The 24957-nt window shown below is 31.5% G+C and overlaps 1 protein-coding gene across 2 annotated transcripts in view; it reads right to left on the minus strand.

The window, feature by feature from the left end:
- The window catches only part of LOC149200354 (zinc finger CCCH domain-containing protein ZFN-like), a 116817-nt gene extending 108291 nt beyond the window's left edge, over positions 1-8526 (minus strand). Inside the window, exons 1-6 of one of the 2 annotated variants that reach the window (XM_089402680.1) lie at positions 8272-8523; positions 7301-7467; positions 6314-6376; positions 5321-5440; positions 4464-4763; positions 3750-4085 (exon numbers count right to left, since the gene is read on the minus strand). In XM_089402680.1, the coding sequence (XP_089258806.1) occupies positions 3750-4085; positions 4464-4763; positions 5321-5440; positions 6314-6376; positions 7301-7467; positions 8272-8383 (1098 nt within the window). In that variant the 5' untranslated portion in view covers positions 8384-8523. Of the gene's footprint in view, positions 1-3749; positions 4086-4463; positions 4764-5320; positions 5441-6313; positions 6377-7300; positions 7468-8271 lie in introns of both variants that reach the window. The other variant, XM_089402681.1, reaches the window with a different exon arrangement.
- Positions 8527-24957: the final 16431 nt, after the last annotated feature.

Here is a 24957-nt window from a genome sequence, read left to right on the forward strand (position 1 = left end):
TAGAACTTAGCCCTCATCTTGGTAAAATCAATATTACACCGCCTGCCTATATACAAAAACATCCTGCACTTTCTACTGATATATTCTCTTTCATATTTTGGTCCCAAAAGAAGGGAGATTCAAACGGTCAAAGTTAACTCATTGAATCAGCCTGAGGCTGAAAAAGACAACAATACATAAATTCCAATCATAACATGAGGTTGTGAATGATCTGATCTGTTGGAAAGTGTAGACTCTACCCATTAATTTGATATATGGTAGCACATTCTCTAGATTAGCAAAAAGGGATACACAACTATCAACACATCAAATTGAACCCTCTCAACTTGAGTGGATCCTTGCAGTGAGGATAATACCCCATGTTCAAGGAAGGCATATATTTTGATCGAGAGCTCAAATTCTCAATATCCAGCATTGTCTGTTGTTGAGAAGAGCAAATAGTAAAGAGCTCAATACCCAGTGTCATCTGCTGTTCAGAAGAGCAGATCATAAGAAGATAAGAGATAGCTAAGGAAGAAAAGGCACAATAGTGAGAAGTTATTACCAAGCTACAGAGGATCAAATATTGACACACATTAGAGGCCAACCAATATGCCATGAGCATAGAAAGTTGAACATCCAACACATCTTATTTTGTGGAGTAAAGAAAGGAATGGGGACACAAGAGTTGAAAGAGCAGAACAATGGAGGTGCACACAATAAACAAATAGGCTGAAAGGAAATCCCTTCGCAATCAGTGAATTGAGGTCACTCGATCTAGCTCTAAAGAAGAAATAATGCCACGCAAGTAGAAGCTGCAAAAAAAATGACGACAAAATGCACTTACACATATGGAGGAAGCAGCTCACACCTAGGTTCCAAAATGGTTTCCAAGGAGTCAGGACTACCTCTATCCACGTCTTTTGAAATTTCACACTCAGATTCTAAAAAGGAGTTGACTTTAGCATGCAGAAGAAAGAGTCAATGTTAGACGAAAAGAATATTGTCATGGCCCAAAAAATAATGTAGTTAAAATAATTCTTAAAGGAGATAAGGCTCCTCCATGAAATTGGCATGATCAGAAAAATTATGGTCCTATATAACCCACAAACTCCAGTATCAGGAGAAGAGTTGGGTAATATATGAACAGTCAATGACACCAGCCCTCATGAATGGCAGGTTCAGGTGACTTAACAGTTTCAAAACATATAGGTCAATCAAACAGTATGACACTAAGAATTCTAGCAACAGTTCAGGCTTCAAGGATGAATCCTCTAAAGATGGAGGGAATGTTATGGCCCAAGATCATCTAAACAAAAAGCAGTGACCCAGATGAAGACTAAGAATAACAAGTGGGCAAAATTTGATCCAGTCGTACTAGTATAAAATGATGTTCTGAGGACAAAGCTTTGGAGGGTATGTTCCCCAAAGCATAACTTAGGATTATGTATATTAATATAAAGAGAATTCTTCTGGAAGACCAAAAGGCCATATTCCAGCCATTATCAACCCTATATTAGGATCCAATTTAAGCCTTTATAATAGAACCTCCCTTTTAGAACCACCATTGTCTCAATCCATAATATAAGATTAATTTCTCAGACAATTTAATGGCTTCCTTCACTAATTAGCGTTTAGAGTTTCCTTACTATATCAGGAGATGGGTGCTTTCCCCTTATTGTGCCAGGGAAACACTGCACACAAAAAGTCCAACTGTGCATACATTCTATTTATACCAAGGTATCTGCTTGTGCAAGAAACAAGAAGATATTATTCCATGTCCAAGTAGAGGCAAGAAGCTAAACATGCCCTCACATGAGCAGTTGGCAGATCTATACAACAATGACATCTTTACAGGATTTCTTTGGAATCTATTCTTCATCCCTGAGCTTTCTTCTAGGAAAACATTTATTTAGATACTGCAGGAGCTTGGGCAATCAGCTTGGGAATGGCAATTTACGCCAAAAATATGTGTGCTCAAATTTATTGTCCCGCATTGTCACCCAGGGTGTGCGCTTAAAATAATGTAGTCAAACACTTTAATTTATTAACTAGAAATAGAAGGTTGAAGCTTCCCAGCATAGTAGCAAGATTCACCCATATTGGGCTTCACCATATGGAAATTCAGTGGTAGTACAAAATTGAGCTAATTTTCCATGCATCATGGGTACTGTACAGTCAGCTTATTTTTTATTGTCTTTGATAATAAGCCTCGTGTATTTAATGCCCATGGACTCATAAACCCAAAAAACAAACAGCATAAAAACCCCTAAAATAATTTTAAAAGATCTTGAATACATTTATAATTATAAACTAATTGTAAGAGTTTCAAAAAGTGGATTAATTTTTTCCTGATTTATTGAGAATTCTTGAAGCAGAAATCCTTCTAAAATTTGGAACAAAATGCATATTTTCAAATCTATAAGATGGATACCCTGTATTGGAGCCATACTGGATTTTTCTGTAACGTATTTTTTCCATATTGAATCATATTTGAAATCCAAATCATATAAAAATATTGCTACTATGCTTCCCAGAACTACAGTGCAACGCGTTTATATGCACCTAAATAGTATTAAATACTTTAATTAGTGTGATTAACTAGAAACAGAAGGTTGAAGCTTTCTGTGACTAGACTCTGAGTGGCTCGCATGCACTTGAAATAATATAGGCAAATGCTTTGATTTAAGGGATTAATGAAAACTAGAAGGTTAAATCTCCCTAAAGCTGTAGTCTGAGTTAATCACACCCTGTAAAAACTTTTCACTAATGGGCATAAACGAAATGAACGAGATTTTTACTTTTGGTGTGTTTCCACTACTTTTTCTTCATCTGCAGAGATGATACTATTTCCCATATGCTGGTTGTGGAACCTGTTCCAGCAACATTTGGACCCCAGTTGCTGATTGGGGGGGTGGGGGGGGCAGAGGCTTGCCACCCCACTTTGTCACGAAGGGGTCCAAGGGGAATGGCAACAATCCTTTGGAGCCCCCCAAGCAGCAGTTTAGGGGCAGCACCCCCAAAGAATAAAATTTGGATATTGTAATTTTGTAGTTAATATGGACCATTTATCATTAGGTAACAGATCTGACGGAAGAAATTATGTTAGGGTTTTTAGCCCTGTAAGGCTACCTTCTTTTGTTATATCGGCATTATGTCGCAGCTGTGTATTATCGAGACAGTGTTGTAACTAAGACAGGTGACTGTGAGAGAGTGAAGACGTTGCAGCAGATGCGCTGCCAGTTGTATCCCTTTGTTTTGCTAGATGGAATAAAAGGAAGGACTGGCTGTTTCTCTGTGGTTGTAGCCCAAATCAGGTGTACCAAATACATTGGTGTCTCTCTTGTATTGTGTTATTTTGTGTTTTATTTCCACATTCATTTTGATTTTGTTGCTCCCTGGTATTATTCCTAACACCATAGAAATTGGCATGGAACTAAATCAATTCATATCCATGCTTCACATGGAATGTTGAATATACAATATTACCGTTTACTGAACAGAAACTCGATGGATTTGGGGATGGATTTCCTATTTACCTATAAGTGCTAGCCATAATTCTTTCACTTGCTACGATAATTGGAGGTACGGAAGAGATCAGGAAATCAAAAAAGGCATCATTCCATAAGTTTGCTAGTAGAAAATATGAAATAATGTATCCGACTAGCAAATGGAAGCATATATAGGTTCAACGGAGCAAATGGGAATTTCCTGACAGGTATTTTCAAACTTATCAAGGACAGCAAGGAAAAAACAAACAATTTTTTTACCGAACGCAGTGGTAAGCCGAGAGGGCTGAGTGTACAGCTTGTCAATGGAACAGTCCTGTCCCTTGGATGATGATATTTACATGTTGAACCATATTTACAGTACCCTGTTCTCATGTAAAATTGACATTCTGGTTGACCATGTCTCTCTGGAAACATATGCTCCATTTGTGTATTGGTTGATGGAATCCCCATTGAACCTGATCGAGATGAATATGAAGCCAGTGCCCCCTGAATACTAGGGTTCATTCCATCTGTTTGGTACCTAGGGCCATAGAATAAACCAGTTCCAGGTGCTTGTTGCCCCACATCACGAGAAGTTATAGAACCCACTTGTCCCTGTGTTTCGTCCATAAAATAAGACAAACATTCAATAACTTGCCATTAAATAAATATTTGTATTTTATTCTCCAATTCTTTTAGACATACACATAGAACCATATAACACTGTTTACTGGTATTCTTCATTTAAATTACAAATGCAAATACTATTAGTCACATTCCAACATCCAATTACCGAACAAGCTACTCCCTTTTAACACTTGGTCCTTGATTTTTGTGCTAATGTGATTAGTGCCGTGTTCAACCCACATAAGTGCTACACAAATTAATTACATTTTCCTTGAAAAAATATATCATCCATATTCAACTGGAGTTAAATATTAGGCAGCCTAAACCAAAAAGAATAAAGCAATCCAAACAATTGCACAAACTTACATGAAAAGAGTTCCAGCCAGGAACTGGCATCATTCCATGGGGAATCACTAAAGGTACATAAGTAGAGGGGCCTTGCAGATAGGGGTTGGCCATTAGTGGCGTCCTTGAAATTGGCCATGTTGTTAGCCCTCCCGCATATTGTTGAGGACTGGGTATTGAGAAAGAAGGTCCAGTTGGATAATATGAGGAAGGTCCAGGAATTGCAACTGATGGTCCAACTGGCTGTGGATGATGATATTTACAAGTGACACCAAACTTGCACTGTCCTGTTTTAACATAGTGAGAGCATTCCTTCTCATTCTGCAAGCAAATGTACATAACAACAGGTTCATGTTAAACTTCTAAGATCAAAAGATTGACAGAATCGTCTGGAAAACAAGAAAATGTGAAAACTAAGATATGGCTACCCAAATACAGAATAAGAAACTGTGATGAGAAGGAAAATGAGAAAATGCATTGGTTTAAACTTTAAACATACAATTAGAGATATAATGACCCTGATTGTCACCATAGTTCTCCCAAATTTCCATATTATGAATTCAATTTATTATAGCCCTGGTTATGCACTATCTATCATATCGGAGAGTGAAACAGACAAGAATCTCCAATTTCGTTGCAAAATAATGACAATTACATTTCATGATATCATTTCAGGTCTAAAGAAAGGAAAATGTACAGAACCAAAAAAATAAATTTTCAAAACAAAAGTTGCTCGAACAGATTAACATATTAATTTATGAAGATTTTCAGAAAAAATCACATTTCCAATATTTGGTCGACGCGTTTCAAACCAGCCAGTGTGGTTCATCCTCAGGACAAAATTAACATAGTCAATGCAAGAGCTAACAAATACCAACCAGGCGCAACGGGTAGCCAAGAGCATTCAGTTGCTGCCAGTCTGATGTTCCAGCCTTGTATTTTGGGTGATGGTATTTGCAGGTAGCACCAAATTTGCAAGTTCCTGTCTTTACAAAATGCTGCCAGACGAAATTCAACAAACGAATATTATGTGAGTGATGTAATAGAAGCTTGACTAACAAAAAGAGATTTGACAGATAGAAGTTCTTGACTAAAATTGAGGGAAAAAAATCTAACACTTCACTTCTCATGTTCCAAGAGCCTCTCTTGCTCATTTTCATTTATTAGGCTGTCAAAAAATGTATTATAAAGCTAGTCGGAAAACTGCATAAAAGGATAATGCTCCAGGGTGGTTATGACATTCAGCCGGAAAAAACCATCTCCCGGTCCCCTTTTATAAACAACATCCAGGATGAAAATCCAAAGAGCAGGATTAGTTGTATGCTCTTTCTGAGCCCAATGAAAAGGTTCTTGACTATGACTTGACAGTGTTATTAGTTGGTATATAGATATAGTAACATTTTTCCTCCACAGTAGGATTCCTTCCAATAATTCACCCAGCACTGACAACTATAAAGAGGAAAACTGACTTGATTATTTAGTTACTTATGTCAGTTCTTCGCCTCAACATATAAGCCGAGAACGGTGGTTTAAAGTTCCTGCATTATTAATTAAACAAGATAATTGAGGCCAATTAAACTACCAACATCCATAATTCGCGGAGGAAAAGAAAAAAGTGACTTGAGACAAGACTTCAAAAGAAGATGAGAAGGTAAGAATAAATTGCATAACTCCAAAATGTTGTCGCTGTTAATTAAAAAGGCATTAGCATAATATTGTTTGGTGTAGGAAACATGTTCAACTGGTAAGTGCTGTAACACGTCAATAAAGAATTAGCAAAGGAAAAGAGGACCTCATTCATAGTTTTATGGTTTCCTGAAAAGATATGGCAAATTAACTAATAACTTATTTTGCCTAAAGCAAATGAATACCTGACATTCAGGATCACCAGGACGCTCAGGGTACTCGCCTCTGTTTCTCGCAACTGCTGCAGCCTGATTATAGACGTCATGGTCAGGACTCAGTATACAATTAGGCAGAGGCCAAAATTTACTCTTTCAAGTTTGAGCTCAGTGAGAAAGCATTTTACAAAGAAAAACATAGTCGATGATATTTTTCCAAATCATAACAATTCACAACTTCAGGTTCACTGATCCACAGCATAATATGCCAACAAGATAGGTGTTCTTATTTCCTCCTTTTAAAATGGGCAAATCACCCCTAGATGTCCCCCAGAGTCTGGTTTAGATCCAACTTATTCTTATATCATTTTTTAGTATACATTTCCTTCATGCCAGAGAGAAAGTAGGATTTGTCCATTGCTTATACACTTACTTCATCCAAGTTTTATAAAAGAAGAATATGATTCAGTAAAGATTTTAACAAATACATAAATTTCTAAACGCTAATAAAATGGCAAATATACCATCTGGAGAAAATAACACTACGGCAATTGAAATGGCAATGTTTGCACCTGTTGTAAGATTGCTCACTTGAACTCACAGCTAAGAGGGCCTTAAGTAAACAACAACAAAACACGGTTTTACCAAGGCCTAACATTGTGGCCTAGAAATAGGTAAAGAATAATGATTTTGATTCAAAACTGTATCTAGCTCAGTAACAATGTACAAACAGCACGTTGCTGCAGAGTTGGTCAAAAGTTCAACTCTCATGAAACACAGATGACGCTAGAAAACTCACAGTTCATGTTCTCTCGTCTGATCGAAACCAATGTCAAACTTCTGAAGTAAATATTACTGGGGCGCTCGGAACCTAGATGTTATTGTCTTTAGAAAAGCAGTGTTGGGAGTGTACCAAATTGAAATTGAGTTGTTCAATCAATCATCAAAGACTGACTAATCACAATATTGACCCTGTTCTGCCAATCAAATTAAGCAAAAGGGTACAGAGCAACATACTATATTCCTTCTAGGGGGGTGATTAAACCGGCAGGTCATGCCAAAACCGCAAATTCCTGTCCTCATGTAATGTGCGCAATCAATCTCTCCTGGTCTCTCTGGTAAGGGTCCAGAGAGTCCCCTTTCTGCAACATCATGAGATTGCAGGTTCATTTGCCGCATTGCCTCTACAGTGATGGAAAACAATCGCATGATCAAAAACCAAACCAGAAGTTAATTCCCGATATGAATCAAACTCATATGAATATTGATTAAAACCGCTACTATCCACCAAAACCAAACGAAAATTACTTTAATTAGCAAATCATCCGACGATCAAAAGCAAATCCACAAGTAATTCCCGAATGAATCAATCCCACAGATGAAAGTTAACTTAAAATCACTGTTATCAACTAACCCCAATGAAAATTCATAATATTCACAAACCATTCAATGATCAAAATCCAACCCACAACTTAATTCCCAGAATGAATCGACCCCAGATGAAAGTTAATAAAAGACAACGCACTGCACTAACACCAAATGATGATGATTCTCACTAAGCCCATCCCTCTTCATATAATTTACAGAGCATCTCATAATCAAAATCCAACCCACGAGTTAATTCCCATAATGAATCAACCCCAACTGAAACTTAAGCAAAAAACCACTGCCATCAACTAAACCCCAACACAAATTCATCTAAGAATCGGTCCAATTAACTGAACCTAAAAGAAAACCATTCTTAGATTAGATAATCGGGGCTGAACCCAATTGAAATTTGTTTAAAAGCACTACAATCATCTGAATCGAAATGAAAAGCATTCAAAGATTAGAACGTCAGCAAAGCCCAATTAAAAAATCATATAAAAACTACTGTTGTCAGTTAAACCCAAACGAAAACTTAAAAAGCCAGCGATCAATTCCACAGATGAATTAAACCCAAAAATGAAAACCAATGCATCAATCCAATAATTAAAGGACAAAATTACCCTCCATGCCCAAATCCGCAGCAACATGTTGCGAATTCCAATCAGGAGGAGGAGGATCAACCGCGGAACCTAGATATCTCGCCATTGCAGAACTATTGCCATAATATTCCATTAATTCATAGAAATCGAACACAGAATTGCAGGTTCTGTGAGCTTGGGGAAGATCATCTGGCAGGGGATCGATCCGGAGTCAGATTGATTTCTGTTGGAGAATATATATATATACACACACATGTTTCTGCGGATAGTGTTCAAACCCCGGCTTTCTCAGACTTTTCCTGTAGCCAAATCGGTCTTACTGTAAAGTAACGTGACTTCGACACGTGGCAAAAGGACACCTTTACGGACCCACCAGAGACGGGTGCGGGTCTTCAGCCGGCTCCTGGTCCTCTGAAAACCAGAGCGGTTTCGAGACTGGCTGAGCTGGGAAACCAGTCTATCCCTGACATCCGTACACCGGCGAATAATGGATATTAGCCGGTGACGCCCGAGATGGAGGGGCCATGGCCGGTTTCCCCGGGATGCTATCTGATACTTGGTCGCGAGTTCGACTCGCGGGGACAGGTATGGATTCGTTTTCTAATGCGTTCTTGGGAATTGTCTGTCGTTGTTTTGACTCTGCCTTCCTCTGATAGGGACAACCATCAATTTTTGTAATTTGCAACTTTTTCTGGTTTTATTTAATGATGAGCAAATATTGGGAGACCCATTGCTTAGACTCTAAGCAATGTGTGTTTAATAAACTTTTGGTTCAAAGGAATTGGAAGGTTGAGATAAGCTTTTGGTTCAAAGTAATTGGAAGGTGTCATATGTTATTATGGGTGAGGATAAATATCATTGAATTGAATAGGAATATTATTTTAAATTAAATGAGATGTCAATTTAGATTTATTATAAAATAATATTAATAAAATTGTGATATAAATTTGTTTATATATATATATTTTTAGTTTGAAAGTTTATGTGAGAAGAGTAATTTTGTTTCAGTATATCTTTTGCTTATACTCATATGTGATAGACACTCAATTGGCTTACAAACTCGGCAACCATCACAACTGAAAATAAATATTACAGACTTCTATTATATTGAGACACCCAATGAGTTCCGCCACTTTAGGTTCACACATACACTCGCATGCATGTGTGTAGGCTTGTCGAGCTCAGACCTAAGACTTGTCTTTTGTTTACTCAAGATGCATATTGGTTGCTCTGAGCGCAGTTGCAGGGCACGAGCAAACTTCAGACGGACTCCAACTTAAAATGCAGAAAGAGGAATGATAAAGACTCTAACTCTTGATGCATATAAGAGTTCCCTTCCTTATTTATAATCCTTCGAGGGAACATAAGGTATCTTCTCGAGATATGAATGACTGACAATGTTAGAGAGAATCATCCTTAAAGTAATTGAATAGTTTTGCTTTTACTGTAGATTCTCTGAGATGTGGGTCAAGTCCCACCAGAAGTTGGAGAAGTCCTCTGAGACTCAAAAATTCGTCCAACAAATCTTACACAAAGGAGATTTAAAGGAATCCCACATAACCTTTATAAAAGAACACAGTGGATGCTTTTGTTGAAAGCCTGCGAGAACAGACTAGCTTCACAAAATGCCGATCAGTTCAACGATACATAATTATTAATTGTCGTCATTAAGCAAATGCACATGGGTTCTCCACATGAGCATCCTACAGGCTTGTCAGAATAAGAAGAATCATCCCTACAAGTTTTACATTTACATCCTTCAGAATTCAACATGCAAACGAGTATTGGGTACTAGATTGTTACCACTTGCAGACCCTGTGTTGAAATCTCTAATTGGGTAAAGAATCTCTGAAAAGCACTCCTCTACATCTAATCATTTCATAAAAGGACATCGTTCACAAATAAATTCTCCTTGCAACTTAGATTCAACCTAGAGGTTAATTTCTTCTATTTCGGTTACCGTTTCCACCACTTTGCCTTTATTATTCAAATTATGATTTTTGTATTGAATATACTTCAATGATTCAAGCGGTGTAATTTTCCCTACAAGATGTTTAAGTTTAAATTTGAACCATAATTCATGTTGAGCAGCTGCTTTCATATCTGCTTGCAGATGTAAGATGAAATTGATGTGCCTTTGAACCCAATCTTTTCTTAGACAAAATTTATCTGAGAAAATCTTTGTCCACCCTGTCTAAGGATGCCCGACCATATTATTTGGATCTGCACAAATTACAACATGTTCTTTTTCTCTGATCATTTGTAAAATCAAGGAATAAGTGGCCGAGTTCATTTTGCCAAAACCAAGGTCACAATAGCATTGATTATCTTCTTCATCTATCTAGACACCATGCTTTTCTCTGACTAATCTGTTGTAAGCATTATTGGTTTGCCATAATGCTTTCCTTTCCCACTTTTCTAGAATGTTTATCTTTAATGGGCTTGAAAGGATTTCTTGGACTAATTTGTAGTCCATGTATTCTTTTGCAGTTGTCTGGAGTGTAGAGAAAACAAATTGTTTTCTTCTCTCAAAATCTTCTTCTTTAACCTTTTTCATTTTTGCACTAGATAGCATAAATAATGTTATATCAGACCTATCATCAGCTTCTCTAGATAACATATCAGCTATGCAATTTAAGTAACCTGGTTTATGCACAATATCAAAATCAAAATTTTCTAACCAGACTGCCCATTTTTGCACACGAGTATGACTATCTGTCAACAAACTATTGTTCTTTAGCATTCCTGCTAAATATTTTAAATTTGTCCTGATTATGAATTTAACAGGCTTAAGATATAATTTAAAATGCAAAATAGTCTTTTTGACTGCTAGTAACTCTTTGTGGCTAGAGGGGTAATTCAACTCTGCTCCTCTGAATGTTCTAGAGGTATACCCACAAATTTCCTCTTTTCCTTCAAATTCTTCCAGCAAGACTCCACCCCATGCATTTTGGGATGCATCAGTTTCTATAATATATTTACCCTTTTCAATAGGTAAACAAAGAGGAGGTAGGGCTTGTACTTTCTATTTAATATTTTTTATTGTTGTTGTCATCTCTTTTAACCAGGCTGGATGATTCTTTTTAAGCCTTTGTTGCAGTATATGAATGTCTTCTTCCTCTTTCTTGTAGAATGGTCTGATATAATTTAGACTTCCCAAAAAACTTTGTAATTGAGTTTTGTCTAGGATCTTATCTGGATAATTCTTGAATATTTTTAAGACATGTTCTTGCAAAAGGATTTGTCCTTTAGCTATCTTATATCTCAGGAACTCAATTTTTGTCTTTCTTATCTCCATTTTAGTTGCAGAAAGAACTAAACCATGTTGATACACTAGTTCATAAAATTTCTGCTTCACATAGGATGAACATAAGCTGCCAAAGCATAGAAGAGATTAAAGAAGACTTGCAAATTTTAGGCAATTGGAGTATTGCAAAACGAGCTGAAGATAGTACAATTACTCCAAAGCACATGGCCAATCTCCTTATTGTAGGATTTACTGGTCTTGCATGGGAAAGGTGGCATTGGTTGCCCCAAACAACCAAAGATGAATTTCTAGATACTCTGACAACTAACAGTGATCTGCTTGAAGCCTTAGGCTTACAATTTTATGGATCCAAACAAGTAGGAATTGATGCAGAACATCTTCAATCTCTTTTCATGTCTCTGACATTAGGAGATTTATATCTTAAGCATCAATACTTCTGCTATATGCAGAAATTACTTATACAAGCAGGGAAAGCTAATGATCCTACATATATCAAGTATTATATTTGTAGCTTTCCAGGAGCCCTTCCATATGCAGTAGAGAAGTATTTCAAAGACAAAGACATCAGATTGCAGGGTATGACATTAGCTATGGCAGACTACCATATAGATATGGTAATCCAAGAGCATTGCCTAGAAAAGAGGGTCTCTAAGGATTTTAAAATATTTAATAATATGTTTACTCCATCTTTGTGCAAGAATATTGGCAAAATGCCAGAATGGGGATATGGTGCTTTTAATAGAGGACACCAATGCATAAATTTTTCATCTTGCTACTGTAAACGATGCAAGCACAAGAAGAAAAAGTATAAAAATACTCTTTCAAATCAAGATGACTCCTAATCTTCCTGCCAAATATTATAAAAATTCAAATCCCTACAAACGTCCCTTCCCAAAAAAGTCCTATCTCAAAAGGTGGTCTACTCCGAAGAAGTCTACTCTCTGTTACAATTGCAATCAACCAATAAATGTCCCAAAAAGCCCCGAACCTCTCATCTTTTTGCTCTCTTTACCGATGACCTCAATCCAGAATGGTGGGATCTTTGTTTTGTAGATTCTACAACTCCCCCTCCTTCCCCGTCGGATGATATTAGTTTTCTTCCTACTAATGAAGAAAATGATTCCTTTCGTGATACCTCCTCTGAATCCAATATTTCCAACCTTGTTGATCAATTTTGTGTCTTAGATCCACAAAATTGGGGGGAGACCAATCCCAACTACCCTTCCCTAGAAATTCTCAATACCCAAGCTTTGAAGAATATTGCCAAAACTTGCAAACCCCATGACCACAATATGACATGTTCATGTTCTCCATCCCTAAACAAAAGAATCTCGAAGAAAGGTTAGAAGAGATTAATCAAAAGCTCAATAGTCTTCCTGTTTGGCAAGTCCAAGAAAGAATAGCATTAAGAGCTAAAAGAGATTTTCTTTTACAGCAAATAGCTAAACCCATTTTCCAACATCCTGCAACTACCGGTAGGTCTCCTTATGAAGTAAATCCAACATTTTATAATCTTGTTGACCTCTATTCTGGCCATTACAAGCATTATGATAGGCAACAATTTAGAAAGGATAAACAAGCTCCTTTATTGGTCCAAATTGAAGAGCATAAGAGAATAGCTAAAGAAGCTATAGAAAAATTCAAAGAGCTTAAAAGCATGCTAGAAGCTATTAGACTAGAAGAGACTGTCTCCTCAGATGAAGAAATGTCTAGGGCATATGAAGAAATTGAAAAAGATCCAGCCTATAAGGCAGGATATAGAAGAAAAAATAAAGGAATTAAGCTCAATGAAGAAGACGATAAATCTGATGAAGAAACAAGGACAGAACCAGAATTAGAACACCCTACATTGCTTCCAATAATTGTCAAGTTCTTCATAAAAGTCTGGATCCATCTAGACAATAGAAAGCCCCACCAAATTGATTATTTAGTGGATACTGGAGCACAACTTAATCTAATGAGAAAGTAGGTCATACCAACTTATCTATGGAAAGAAACAAGATTTAGGGGAACTGTTGTAAACAAAACATAAGTAATTGTTTTTGGTGAAACAGATCCCTTATCCATAGAAATTGAAGGGAAAAAGTTAGAAATTGTGTTTTATGGTGTACAAGAAATTGCACATGATTGCATTTTAGGTTCTGATTTTGTAAATATGGTCAGCCTAATCACATTTGATGTAAAAAGGAAGGAATTGAAGTTTCATGTAAATAATCAATAGATTTAGACACAAATGTATAAATATGGTGTATGCAAAAGTAAAATGGCAGAAGAAAAAATAGAACAGAATAAATCAGTTTTCTCTTTGACCCTTATCAGAGAACATAATAAAATGGAACACAATATTTGTTATGAAGAAATACATTCAGAAAATGTTCTCAAGGAAATCTCAAGAAACTGAGAGAAGATTATACTTCAAAATCTCCAAATGCCTTATGGCATAAGGAACAATATTTTGTGAGCCTTCCATATGATCCTTTAATGAAGATTGTTCCACAAAAAGCCTTTGTATCATTAATGAGTCCCTCTGAAATTAAGACTTGTCAAGAAGAGATAAAAGACCTAATGGCAAAATGTCTTATTGAACCATCTAAAAGTGCTTGGGCTTGTAGAGGATTTTATGTAAATAAGCACTAAGAACAAAAATGAGGATAACCTAGATCAGTGGTAAACTATAAGCCACTAAACAAAGTCTTATAGCCAATTAGGTACCCTTTACCTAATAAAGCAACCCTCTAGCAAAAAATCAATGGTAAAGTGATATTCAGTAAATTTGATTTAAAGTTTGGATTCTATTAGATAGGCATAACTCCTCAAGATAGGCATAAAACAACTTTTGTTGTTCCCCATGGACATTATCAGTGGATGGTAATGCCATTTGGATTTAAAAATGCCCCACGTGAATTCCAAAAAAGGATGGAAGATGTTTTTAGAGTCTTTGTCTGGATAATAGTCTACATTGATGATATTTTGATATGCTCCAAAAATCTCCAAGAACATCTTAAGCATTTGCATAAATTTTATGAACTGGTGTATCGACATGGTTTAGTTCTTTTTGCAACTAAAATGGAGATAGGAAAGACAAAAATTAAGTTCTTAGGATATAAGATAGCAAAAGGACAAATCCTTTTGCAATAATATGTCTTAAAAGTATTCAAGAATTATCTAGATAAGATCCTAGACAAAATTCAATTACAAAGATTTTTGGAAAGTATGAGGGTTTTGTTGATGATGTTGGATGAATGTGTGTGATGCTCCGTCGATTCCACTTCTTTAAGGTCACATAAGAGGTTGAATCTGATCATAGTAGTCTCTCGTCTCATGTTTACCTCGGTTAGCATGGTTGCTTTGGGTATATCTGGGAGGGGGTATTACAGAACCTAAAGTGACAGAATTCGTAGGGTGTCTAGATATAATAGAAGTCTGTAATGTTTATTTTCAGTTGTGATGGTTGTCAAGTTTGTAAGTCAATTGAGTGCCTGTTGCGTATGAGTATAAGCGAAAGATCTCGGATGATGAAAACACTTTCTCTTGGATTGGACAACTCGTATTTACATCTATTCTAATTATCAAAATCTTTGCCACACTAACGACCTTCTTGACTTATTAAGTTAGCAAAACTAAAGTAACCTAGGTAAGATTCTCTCCCTTTTTTTTCAGATCATAAAAATAAAATATTAAAAACTCTCAATTAATCTCTTATTTTCTTGAAGTCCAATAAACCATAGTAATCTTAATAAATATTAATCATCATCATTATCAATTTATAATTTCAACAATATTTATCAATATAAAATAAAATAATATAATATAAAATAAAATTATAATATGAATTTATTTATATTATTTTAAATAACATTATTCAGAGAATGTTCAGTGATTTGATCGAATACAATTCGTAGTTTCAACCATATCTATTATTATCTCAGATTATTATAAATTATTATTTATAAAATTTATTTTATAGTAAAGATTTGTTTCATATTAATAAGTATTTTATTTTATTTGATAGATTTTTCCACGGTTTAAAAATATATATATATATATAATTTTATTTCTCTATTATAAATTTTATTTTATTTAGTGCATGCGATGTGATAGTGGAAATCTTATTTTTTTTGAAGTATGCAATATCTTTTCCTATTAAATTAAATTGCATTTAAAATTTATGACTTTCTTAATAAAGTAATCACATCTTTGTTAGGGGAGTTTTTAATTTATGGTTATTATTTATTTGACCTTAAAATATTCGTATCCAATTCAATACACAGAATATTCATTTAACAGTAATTTATATGTTAGATATTTTGTTTATTTTTATTTCTCTTATAATGTATGTATGTCCCTATTATCATGTATTAGGGATAAATTTAATATATAACAATCCCTATATCTATATAATTTATAATGCATTTTTGTGTTAAAAGCTTACATTTTAAAATTAATGTGTGGTAATATTTTTTTTTTCATTTTAATACCAATATTATTAATGATTCAACTCATATATTGGGAATCATTTTTAATTTAAAATTTAAAATATTAAATTACACTAATATTTTTATATTAAATTTGTCTATTGATTTTTTTATTCTTAAATTTTTAAATAATAGGTTTTTAATAAAATACAAGAATACAAGAAAAACAATAATTTATATGGATAAAATTGTATTATTTTAAAGTTATGTCATAATGTCTAATCTTAATAAAGGAATCATGAGAATGTTTTGTAAGAAGATTTCAATTGGAAAATAGTGTAGATTACTAAGTAAGTTTAGGTCTAGAAAGTGCTATTGCTTTTCACTTTTATGTGCATTTTATATTTGATTATGATAATTTTATTATTTTGTTGGGGTTTCTCACTATTATAATTGATTTAGTTTATTAAATATTGAGAAATCTTTAGACAATAATCACATTCGAAATATTTTTGATGTGATAATTGCTGAAAGATTGCTCAATATTATTAAATATTATAAGTGAGATGATTTTCAAAATATTAATCATGAATGTCGTGGGTGGTAGCTCAATATTCTGACTTGGTTTACAGGAGTAGACAAGTAGTAGATCCCAAAAGCTACATGTCGAGTTGCATTCAATTTTTATATTTATTTAGAAAATGGAATGGTATTTTTAAACATCATCATTTTCAAAATTAAACCATGGTTCAATTAATGAATTGGTAATGCACTATTTGTAATTAGCATAAGATAAGTTATAATTAAAATGTATTGCTCTAACATTTTAACTTCCTTTTTCATGACCATTCATCATTTAAACTATAAGGAAGCTTGAAAGTGCAAATTCCATCCACCATTTTTTACAATCTTTGTAATAAATAATTGCAACCAAATAAATCCCCAATAGCCTAAACAATTTATTATTATCTCATGAATACACTTTCAAAGTGTATATACAAAATGTAATTTTATCATTTAATTTGAATGAAATTACGTTATTTTTCTTCCCAAAAAAATACTTATTATTATCTCATGTTATTTAGTCCCTATAGTATGTGACATGGGACTATTAGTAATAGAATTTTAGTGGCTAGCATGAGTCAGTGTTCAAATTAACCTAAAGCTTTTTAGCCTTGTTTTATAAAATACAGTTGCTCAACCTATCAAATTAATAACATAATTTTCAGGACCAATAAGATATTTGATCATCTTATTTGGCCTCTTCTCGAGGTAAAAAGGCTATATTCTTCATCTAATTTCCACATTCAATAGATTTATATATTTTATGATATAGATTTTTCTACATTAATAGTTACTCTTCTATTTTATTCTTCTTTGAAGTTAAAACTCATATGATCTATGTGATGGTGGAAATCATTTTTCCTTTTGGAGAGGTTATATGCGTTCTCCAATGTCATGAAATTCCTAATAAAATGATTACTACTTTATGTGAGATGTTTGATTATTGTTATTTATTTGAAACATTTATATAATAATAATTTTGAGATCAATACTCTCTTTCATATTATTATTTCTCTCCAAATGTTTGTATTAATATTGTTATTAATCATATATTATATATAATTTATAAGATGTATATATGATTTATATGACATCTTATAGCAAAAACTTTATCAATTAAAAAATAATTTTAGATATAAATTCTTATAACATTCATTTTATTTTTATTTCTCAAACTACTAGTAACTTGAATACAAACCTATCATAAATTATCTTTAATTTATGATTATTATATATATAATATTACAATAAAAATAAAATTCTATAATACTTTTTTTGTTTTATTTATTCATAAAGTTAAATAATCATAAAATATAATATATATTTTTTTCTTTTATTTATTAATAATGCTAAATAATCATAAAAAATCATCTTCTTGAATATCTTAATCTTATTAAATTAAGTGAATATATTTGTTTTTTAACTATATCATGATGGAGAATCCCAACATATGAAAATATTCTTTTAAGGAAATTTTAATAATATTATTAATAATACTTAATAATCATAAAAATTAATCTTCTTGAATATCAATGAAAATTTCTTATTAAATTGATTGAATATATATGAGTTAAGCTTTTTAACTATGTCATGATAGAGAATCCCAACATATAAGTGAAAATGTCCTTTTAAAGAAATTTGTATGGAAAGGAGTGTAAATTACCAAATAATAATGATAATTTTTTTTCTCATTTTTATAATAAATTTAAATATTTTAAAGGTTAGAAATGAAATTATTTTTAAAATATTAAATACTAATTATGTTTTATAGTTTAATTTAATAAATATTTTTTAATTTTCCTTAAAGAGGGTGTGGAGGAGCATTTTATCTCGCTTTAATATGATGTTAGTTTACTCGAGGGGTTATAGTTTTTATTATACTTGTGCATTACATGTGCTTTTGTCACTTTATCAATTATGGCACCAAGCTGGCACAAGGTTAAACATCATTTGAATATTGTAGGCGATATAGACCCTAGGACGGTACAAGAGGACTCAACATGAGAATTCTATTAGATTTATAGAGTTGGAGGAAAAAATTGACTGTATAGACCACAAGTTGACCATTCTAGCTCGGAGATCAACCAACATCTATTGATAAAATTGTATTGTTTTGAAGTTATGTCATAATGTCTAATCTCAATAAATAAATCATGAAAATGTCCTTTTAAGAAGATGTCAATTGGGAAAATAGTGTAGATTATCATGTAAGTCTAGATGTAGAAAGTGCTATTACTTTTCACTTCTATGTGCATTTCATATTAGATTATGATAATTTTGTTATTTTTTTGAATATTTTTGATGTGATAATTGTCGAAAGATTGCTCAATATTATTAAATATTATAAGTGAGATGATTTTCAAAATATTAATCATGAATGTCTTAGGTGGCAGCTCAATATCGTGACTTGGTTTACGTAGAGTAGCACAAGTAGTAGACCCCAAAAGCTCAATATTGTGACTTGGTTTACGTAGAGTAGGACAAGTAGTAGACCCCAAAAGCTCAATATTGTGACTTGGTTTATGTAGAGTAGGACAAGTAGTAGACCCCAAAAGCTACATGTCGAGTTGCATTCAATTTTTATATTTATTTAGAAAATGGAATGGTATTTTTAAACGTCATCATTTTCAAAATTAAACCATGGTTCAATTAATGAATTGGCAGTGCACTGTTTAATGAATTGGTAATGCAATATTTGTAATTAGTATAAGTTATAATTAAAATGTATTGCTCTAACATTTTAACTCCCTTTTTCATGACCATTCATCATTTAAACTATATGGAAGCTTGAAAGTGCAAATTCCATCCACCATTTTTTACAATCTTTGTAATAAATAATTGCAACCAAATAAATCCACAATAGCCTAAACAATTTATTATTAGCTCTTGAATACACTTTCAACGTGTATATACAAAATGTAAGTTTATCATTTAATTTGAATGAAATTACATTATTTTTCTTCCCAAAAAATACTTATTATTACCTCATGTTATTTAGTCCCTATAGTATGTGACATGGGACTATTAGTAATAGAATTTTAGTGGCTAGCATGAGTCAGTCTTCAAATTAACCTAAAGTTTTTTAGCCTTGTTTTATAAAATACGGTTGCTCAACCTATCAAATAATGGCATTATTTTCAGGACCAGTAAGATATTTGATCATCTTATTTGGCCTCTTCCTGAGGTAGAAAGACTATATTCTTCATCTACTTTCCACATTCAATAGATTTATATATTTTATGATATAGATTTTTCTACATTAATAATTACTCTTCTATTTTATTCTTCTTTGAAGTTAAAGTCATATGATTGATGTGATGGTGGAAATCTTTTTTTCTTTTGGAGAGGTTATCTGCATTCTCCAATGTCATGAAATTCCTAATAAAATGATTACTACTTTATGTGAGATGTTTGATTATTGTTATTTATTTGAAACATTTATATAATAATAATTTTGAGATCAATACTCTCTTTCATATTATTATTTCTCTTAAAATGTTTGTATTAATATTATATATAGTTTATAAGATATATATATGATTTATATGACATTTGTATAGCAAAAACTTTATCAATTAAAAAATAATTTTAGATATAAATTCTTATAACATTCATTTTATTTTTATTACTAAAACTACTAATAACTTGAATACAAACATATCATAAATTATCTTTAATTTATGATTATTATATATATAATATTACAATAAAAATAAAATTCTATAATACTTTTTTTGTTTTATTTATTCATAATGCTAAATAATCATAAAATATAATAATTTTTTGTTCTTTTAATTATTACTAATGCTAAATAATCATAAAAAATAATCTTCTTGAATATCTTAATCTTATTAAATTAAGTGAATATATTTGTTTTTTAACTATATCATGATGGAGAATCCCAACATATGAAAATGTTCTTTTAAGGAAATTTTAATAATATTATTAATAATACTTAATAATCATAAAAATTAATCTTCTTGAATATCAATTAAAATTTCTTATTAAATTGATTGAATATATATGAGTTAAGCTTTTTACCTATGTCATGATAGAGAATCCCAACATATAAGTGAAAATGTCCTTATAAGGAAATTTGTATGGAAAAGAGTGTAAATTACCAAATAATAATGATAATTTTTTTTTTCTCATTTTTTTATAATAAATTTAAATATATTAAAGGTTAGAAATGAAATTATTTTTAAAATATTAAATACTAATTATGCTTTATAATTTAATTTAATAAATATTTTTTAATTTTCCTTAAAGAGGGTGTGAAGGAGCATTTTATCTCGCTTTAATATGATGTTAGTTTACTCGAGGGGTTGTAGTTTTTATTATACTTGTGCATTACATGTGCTTGTGTCACTTTATCAATTATGGCACCAAGCTGGCACAAGGTTAAACATCATTTGAATATTGTAGGTGATATAGGCCCTAGGAAGGTACAAGAGGACTCAACAGGAGAATTCTATTAGATTTATAGAGTTGGAGGAAAAAATTGACTGTATAGACCACAAGTTGACCATTCTAGCTCAGAGATCAACCAACATCTATTGATAAAATTGTATTGTTTTGAAGTTATGTCATAATGTCTAATCTCAATAAATAAATCATGAGAATGTCCTTTTAAGAAGATGTCAATTGGGAAAATAGTGTAGATTATCATGTAAGTCTAGATGTAGAAAGTGCTATTACTTTTCACTTCTATGTGCATTTCATATTAGATTATGATAATTTTGTTATTTTTTTGAATATGTTTGATGTGATAATTGTCGAAAGATTGCTCAATATTATTAAATATTATAAGTGAGATGATTTTCAAAATATTAATCATGAATGTCTTAGGTGGCAACTCAATATCGTGACTTGGTTTACGTAGAGTAGGACAAGTAGTAGACCCCAAAAGCTCAATATTGTGACTTGGTTTACATAGAGTAGGACAAGTGGTAGACCCCAAAAGCTCAATATTGTGACTTGGTTTATGTAGAGTAGGACAAATAGTAGACCCCAAAAGCTACATGTCGAGTTGCATTCAATTTTTATATTTATTTAGAAAATGGAATAGTATTTTTAAACATCATCATTTTCAAAATTAAACCATGATTCAATTAATGAATTGGTAATGTAGTATTTGTAATTAGTATAAGATAAGTTATAATTAAAATGTATTGCTCTAACATTTTAACTCCCTTTTTCATGGCCATTCATCATTTAAACTATATGGAAGCTTGAAAGTGAAAATTCCATCCACCATTTTTTACAATCTTTGTAATAAATAATTGCAACCAAATAAATCCACAATAGCCTAAACAATTTATTATTATCTCATGAATATACTTTCAAAGTGTAGATACAAAATGTAATTTTATCTTTTAATTTGAATCAAAATTACGTTATTTTTCTTCCCAAAAAATACTTATTATTATCTTATGTGACATGAGACTATTAGTAATAGAATTTTAGTGGTTAGCATGAGTCAGTCTTCAAATTAACCTAAAGTTTTTTAGCCTTGTTTCATAAAATACGGTTTGCTCAACCTATCAAATTAAAGTCATAATTTCCAGAACCAATAAGATATTTAATCATCTTATTTGGCCTCTCCCCGTGATAGAGAGGCTATATTCTTCATCTAATTTCCACATTCAATCAATTTATATATTTTATGATGTAGATTTTTTTTCTATTAATAGTTACTATTCTATTTTATTCTTCTTTGAAGTTAAAACTCATATAATCCATGTGATGGTGGAAATCATTTTTTCTTTTGGAGAGGTTATATGTGTTCTCCAATATCATGAAATTCCTAATAAAATGATTACTACTTTATGTGAGATGTTTGGTTATTGTTATTTATTTGAAACATTTATATAATAACAATTTTGAGATAAGTACTCTCTTTCATGTTATTATTTATCTTAAAATGTTTGTATTAATATTATTATTAATCATATATTATATGTAGTTTATAAGATGTATATGTGATTTATATGACATTTGTATAGCAAAAACTTTATCAATTAAAAATTATTTTTGGATATAAATTCTTATAACATTCATTTTCCTTTTATTTCTAAAATTACTAATAACTTGAATACATACGTTTTTTAAATTATCTTTAATTTATAATTATTATCTATATAATATTACAATTTATTATAATAAATAAATTATCTTTAATTTATGATTATTATTTATATAATATTACAATAAAAATAAAATTCTTTAATAATTTTCTCCTTTTATTTATTAATAATGTTAAATAATCATAAAAAAATAATCTTCTTGAATATCTTAATCTTATTAAATTAAGTGAATATATTTGCTTTTTAACTATATAAGGATGGAAAATCCCAACATATGAAAATGTTCTTTTAAAGAAAGTTTAATAATTTTATTAATAATACTAAATAATCATAAAAATGAATCTTCTTAAAGATCGATGAAAATTTCTTATTAAATTAATTAAATATATATGAATTGCTTTTTAACTATGTCATGATAAAGAATCCCAACATATAAGTGAAAATGTCCTTTCAAGGAAATTTGTATGAGAAAAAGTGTAAATTACCAAGTCATATAAGTGAAAATGTCCTTTCAAGGAAATTTATATGAAAAAGAGTGTAAATTACCCAGTAATAAGTTTAGTTTTAGAAAGTGGCTTTCACCTTTAGTTTAATTTCAATGACTTTTTATTTTTTACAATGATAATTTTTTTCTAATGAATTTAAATATTTTGAAAGTTAGAAATGAAATTATTTTTAAAATACTAAATACTAATTATGTTTTATAATTTAATTTATTTAATAAATATTTTTTAATTTTCTTTAAAGAATGTGCCAAGGAGTATTTTCTCTAGCTTTAATATGATGTTAGTTTGCTTGAGGGGTTGTGGTTCTTATTATACTTGTGTATTACATGTGCTCCTGTCACTTTATTAATTATGACACCAAGTAAGTATAAAATTAAACATCATTTGAATATTGTAGGTGATATAGGTCTTAGAGAAGTACAAGAGGACTCAACAAGAGAATGTTATCATATTTATAGAGTTAGAGGAAAAAATTGACTGTATAGACCGCAAGTTGACCATTCTAGCCACGAGATCAACTAACATCTTTTTCTCCTCCTATGAGGCTAATGGCCATCCAATCAAAGCAAATGCCTAGAGATTATGCCCAATAGTTGTTATGACTCAGTGGTTAATGACCATCCAATCAAAGCATGCCTAAAGATTATGCCCAATAATTGTTATGACTCAATTGTTTTTTATTTACAACACTAGTAATCTTTTTTGTCTTCTCATGTCGATGTATGTCAAAGGTTTGGAATAACCACACTATTTTTATAAGTTTGTCTAGCACAACCACCCTATTTTTATAAGTTTTCATTTATAAGATGCTCTAGTTAAACAAGATCTTAGCAACCTCAAGGCTCTGAATTTATGCTTTTAGTTTCCCCTTATGTAATCCTCATTTGACGTAATGCAAAGTGCCCATCTTAAAAAAAAATAAAAATAAAAATTTCTAGCTAATTTTAATGAAAATCTGGCAAAGATTTTTAAAAACTTGAGTTTAAGTTGTTTAATATGTAGAATTTGAGTGCCTTGGATTTTTCAGGGTGCTAAATCCATTTATGCATTCAAAAAGATATTTTAAATAACAAAAAATTGCATTCTAGCTTGAAATTGATTGCTAGATTCTAGTGAAAAGACTATTTCTTCTATAAGTTAGTCTACATCAAATTTAATTGTGCTAAGAGGCGCTCTCCAACTCAGTATGGAAGAGATCTTGTAATGCCCTGTCGTGTAATGTTATGTAAACATTTTGACTCAGTCAAATTACATAAAAATAAAATAAAACCAACATAGATCCATCTTAACTTGAGATCTACCAAGCGTTGAGAGGGATCAAATCTCTTGAGAGGCAAATCTTTTTAGAGTGAAAAACGATTTGATCCCTTGGGGTGCTTAGTAGATCCGAAGTTAAGATGAATCTAAGTTGGTTTAATTATTAATTTTAATTATAATTGTTTACTTTATTGTATTTTATTTTTTTAATATATATATATATATATATATATATATATGACTAAGTCAAAATGTTTACCTAAGAGGCAGTGCAACATCTCTTCCATAATGGGTTGGAGAGCAAAGCACAATAAAATAATTATTAATAAAATATTTGACTCCGTCAAATTATATAAAAATTAAAATTAGATTAAGTTAAACTAAAAAATAGAATTAATCATTATAATTATAATTAATAATTAAATTAGCTTAAATCCATTTTAATTCTGGATCTACCAAGCAATGAGAAAGATCAAATCTCTTTTTACTGTAAAAAAAATTTGAACCTCAAAAAATTTGATCCTTGGTAAACTTGATAAATCCAGAATTAAGATGAATTTAGACTAATTTAATTAAAATAATATCAAATTCACATTTATTTTATTTTATTT

Source organism: Pinus tabuliformis, chromosome 2_1 (genome assembly GCF_031772625.1).
Source record: "Pinus tabuliformis cultivar Carrire ecotype Pingquan chromosome 2_1, CPIR1, whole genome shotgun sequence".
NCBI classification, from domain to species: Eukaryota; Viridiplantae; Streptophyta; class Pinopsida; order Pinales; family Pinaceae; genus Pinus; species Pinus tabuliformis.